At 32.0% G+C, this 5,000-nt stretch overlaps 1 protein-coding gene across 1 annotated transcript in view; it reads right to left on the bottom strand.

The window, feature by feature from the left end:
• LOC106873400 (glutamate receptor ionotropic, kainate 2) overlaps window positions 1-5,000 on the bottom strand; it is a 53,635-nt gene that overhangs the window by 20,905 nt on the left and 27,730 nt on the right. Inside the window, exons 2-4 of the mRNA XM_014920749.3 lie at window positions 3,678-3,848; window positions 3,209-3,490; window positions 2,089-2,288 (exon numbers count right to left, since the gene is read on the bottom strand). Coding sequence (XP_014776235.1) covers window positions 2,089-2,288; window positions 3,209-3,490; window positions 3,678-3,848 — 653 coding nt within the window. The remainder of the gene's footprint in view (window positions 1-2,088; window positions 2,289-3,208; window positions 3,491-3,677; window positions 3,849-5,000) is intronic.

Genomic DNA, 5,000 nt, shown 5'->3' with positions numbered 1-5,000 from the left:
CTACCCTGAAACTGTTGGCCTTTTGCCAAAATTTGAAACCAATATACACAATAAGGCTGATTAACTATCTCTAACAGATTACGCAGTGATATGAGCTTTGAGACATGGTTATATGATGAATAATTTGCATATGTCAGTATTACTTAGTGTACATGCATGATTCGATACGAAGCATTCGTTGCAAGATTCAAACAGCTAGAATGTAAAAAGGAAGAGCAAAAGTATAGGAGGCACAAATTATGGAAGCTTATAAATCCCATATTTATATATTAGGCGTAGATAGATTACATATAGCAATATATGTTTAACTTATTATTAGTAAATAAACAATTATTAATTCTGCGAAATGTTGTTACAGAATAACCATTTAGTTAGACCACTCCAATTAAACTTATTCGTTTCGCTTATTAAAGTGGTACTGATTTTCAAACTCACGTAAACACAATCAACATGCTTGACCTATTCCATGGTAAGAGACGGCAGAATCAATAACCAATGTATTTCAACTTAACATCCTTTGATTTTTAAGTTAGAATATATTCCGCTAGAAGACGTAGAATACCCGAGTTTAATTAAGTTTCTTATTGATTGTGTATAGAAATACGCATCTTAATAAAACGTTTAGTCGAACCAATGCAATATCTAAAACTATTATGCGTTGCAACAGAGTTTTCATATATTCCAGTATTTCATACCTGTAAGTAGTAGGGATGGATGTATTGCTAGTCTACGATCTCAGAGCTGTTCCTATAACTAGTTCCTACGGATTTAAATATCTAAGCTCGAGTAGGAAAATTACAGGAATCATATTTTAAATTCAAAATATCAACTTCCTCATTACGCTTTCCCATAACCTTTAATATAAATTTTGTGCTAATATTTTGACTATTTAATTTCGATCTAAGGCCGCTACAGTAGCCGGTAAATTCGCAGTAGTAGAATCAGTTTTATATTTCATTATTATTCATCTGATGTATATGATCTGTAAAAGATTATTGAAACTTGTTATATGTATGTCTATCGACCATATGTAGCATAAGTTACAACTTAAGAAAATAGCTCGTAGTATGATTGGAAGTATTAGAAATTTCATACAGATATATACATAGAATAACATGATTTCTAAATTAGCGTTGATATTATTTCTAATTTCACAGCTACACTGCAAATATACTTAGTTTATGAACATACATTAGATAGATACAATGATTCAGTCAAGAGCGTCTATAGATATCACATCTACGCACACCTATGATCAATACTTAGACGAGTAACTAAATTAGTTTCTGTATATGAACACAAACTCAGTCTTAGTAGCAATGGGCTACACTCACAAGTAATGCAGGTTCACATTTTATATCCATTTATATACGCATGTGTGTACATATGCATATGTTACATATGCATACATGCATGAGTACACGTGTATGTGCGTATATATATACATATATATGAATGTATATATGCATGTGAATATACATGCGTCTATATATTATATTCGTGCATATATACATGTATATGCGTATGTATATAAAAATGTAATTTTAAACTGATAAATCTAAATTTATTGATATTACATACTCATACACTTATATTTCTCTCTCTCTCTCTCACGTGAGCTATATATATGTATACACACACACACAAAGGCACATACGCACTACACCCCACCCCCCACACTAATGTAGATATGTTTCAAGCTAGCGAACCTAAGTTTTATTAATCATATTTATATTATCTTCCACGTGTTCAGAGCAAAGCCGGAAGTGGAATGTTATATACAGAACCATTAAAGCGATATTCTTTTTAAATTAACGCTGCAGATTTGTAAAGTAAGACGAGAATTGTACATACAATATTTATATTCTTACATTTAAGATTTCAAACTCGATATATTTCAACGTTGATGTGAATTAGAACTATATCATAGATAAAGAGAAGTTTGTAGAAATACGATGATAGTCATACTGTTTTTAGACCGTTTTATTATATTGCTTTAGTTTACTCTTTAATCCATAAAAGATGATACTTTTATTTGCTTAGAGAACAACAAAAGGTAAGAGATAAAAACATATATTGTAAACAAACCTGATTTAGAAACGTTTGGCTCAGGTTGTGTCGAGATTCTCGCGGGCTGCATACAATATATCGTGTCTGTGTCATGTACAATGAGTTTTTTATGACAGAACTTATTCTCAATTCCATAATATCTTGGGACGTTGTGTTGATAGTATATTTTACCAGATATTTCCCTGCATATAACATCTGGTTCGCTAAGTCTTGACATTCTGTTTAAAAGTAGAAGACAAAATAATTGATTTTAATATTGATTTTAAGGATACTAAATTTCTACAATTTTCACATTAATAAATTTAATATATCTCAGTATGTTGTGAACCATCACCCTCGTCGCCGCCGCCACCACCACCACCACCACCACCACCACCACCACCACCACCACCACCACCACCACCACCACCACAACCACCGCCGCTTACAATGCCACAACTCACAAAAAAACCCACAAAAACATCAATTCCATCAACAAACACCACCACCACCAAGAACAATAGCAATACTTATCACTCGCTATAAATTTTAGCATCACCAATATCTTTACACTTAACATCACCAACGGGGTAATATATCGACCTTTCAGCTTTGTTTTCAGAGTAAGTTATTAGCCTTTTTCTATGGTAGCGTAGCAGAAAAAGTCTTAAAGATGGAGCGCATGAGTGGAAACGGATATCTAGGTTAGTCGTCTGTATTTCTCAAATCGACTCTTTTACACAGTAACAATATTTTCGATAATTTTGTCAGAAGTCATATGACGTACCAAATACAATTACTTTTATGTTATCTGCCCAGCTGTACTCACTTGAGTGTGTTAGCATTAGTTTCCAGATACTCTCTTAATCCATTTACTCTCATCACTTTTGTTTTGTTTTACTAGCATGAAAAAAAATCATCCCTGGCTAAGAAAATGGCAGTTTAATTGATATCAGAAGATAATGATTGAACTATATCCTGCTAAGCTTCAGAAAAGGGGTAAACATATTTCGAGATCGAGAAAAACTTCCTGATTTCGAAACTGACAATTGCTGGTCTATCGTGCATTGAAAATGAAAAGAAGGAAAAGCTAGTTTAGCGAGATTTTAACTAAGAAAGAGAATCTAAGAAAGAATTGTGATAAAAATAGATTCCTTACCATAATTATCTTCCTTATTAGCCGGCATTATCATTACACCACCATCCCATTTCTTAAGAGCAAATAAATCGACAACAGCTTTATTCTGCTCTCGGGCGGGAGGTCGAATGTATATGGTGTTCTTCCAGCGTATGTTATCTTGTGTTCGACTGCGATCAGCCCAGTGGTTTCCTTTTTCGTCTGTCACTATATATGGCATATTTACTTCGTCTAGTATCATAGCAAGATTGGCATAGTATGGTCCGATTATTAAGAGAGGTGTTTCAAATTCATCAGTTCCAACTACACAAAAGGAGACAATAGCAATTTGTATCTAGATTGTGAGACAGTTATAACAAACATAAAACATGCAATAAACATAGAAATGTTTAAAGAACAGTATATAATTTCAAAATTAATATGCTAAAAGTTCTTGATTTGTATTGGTTTTGCTGACGCTTAAAAAAATGTTAAAAATATTTAAACTTACTTTCTCTTAGCAGAGCTAGTCTAATTCCTCTCCATCCATTTTCTGGCATTCTTAAATATTCCTCATCCATTACTTTATTGTATGTGGGTCTAATGCGACAATTCTTTAACGTATTATTATGAATAAGATAAACTTGGAAAGTGCTCATCCACTGGCCGACCGATATCAGACCTATAATTATAAAATTAGCAATGGTTAAATGTTTATCGTGACTGCAATGAATCAGTCGTAATATTTATACTGAAATTGTGTGTTAGTAGAATTTAATAAAATTTCGGAAAACCAAACTGAAGACCATGCTTCAATTCAGTAGTTATGCGACATATTTTCTTTTATCATTTGTTAAAGAGTCTCAAAGTTCGTTTGGTGGCAACAATATATTTTTGTTGTAACAGATTCAAATAATTACAGACACATGTAATCATTCCCTAAATATGGAGTGCATATAGATGTCTATAAATTCTTTTCACAGATATCGACATAAAGCTTGTTTCGCTTATATATATATATATATATATATATATATATATATATATATATATATATATACATATATATATATATATATATATATATATATATATATATATATATATATATATATATATATATATATATATATATATATATATATATATGTATATATATATATATATACGACGGGCTTCTTTCAGTTTCCCTCTACCGAATCCATTTACAAGCTTTGGTCGGCCCGAAGCTATAGTAGAAGACACTGGCCCAAGGTGCCACGCAGTGTGACTGAACCCAGAACCATGTGGTTGAGAAGCAAGCTTCTTACTACACACCCACTGTTGCACCTATACATACATACATAATACATACATACATACATACATAATACATACATACATATATATATATAAAACCGGAAAAGCCACCAGTAGTTTCATGCTACTATGACACTTGAACAAGCATACTTATAAAATATGCCAGGTAACTTAAAGCAATCTTTATATTTCAACAGAATACTTTGAAAAAAAATTATTCACTTTTTTTCTCACACTACATATCATATGATCTAATTGGGTATTCAAAAGTCTACGGTAATGGGGACATGTGATAACAACTAGACTATGTCCTATCTCGACAGGGTATCTTCTCATAGTGCATAAACTTTACTGTAATTCGAATATCCTTTCATTCCCTTCAAACTATTTATACCCATATCATGTTCTTTATATCAGGAATAAACACGTTATAAACATTGTTTCGAATTTCTATGACTGCGATTTGATAAACACCAAATGATATTAATTATACTTTTCTCCATACAACATACAATATAATCCCCGGCAGGTGGAA

Source organism: Octopus bimaculoides, chromosome 6 (genome assembly GCF_046866305.1).
Source record: "Octopus bimaculoides isolate indiv1 chromosome 6, ASM4686630v1, whole genome shotgun sequence".
NCBI lineage: Eukaryota > Metazoa > Mollusca > Cephalopoda > Octopoda > Octopodidae > Octopus > Octopus bimaculoides.
The sequence above is the reverse complement of the archived record's forward strand: the minus strand, read 5'-3'. Positions and strand labels throughout refer to the sequence as shown.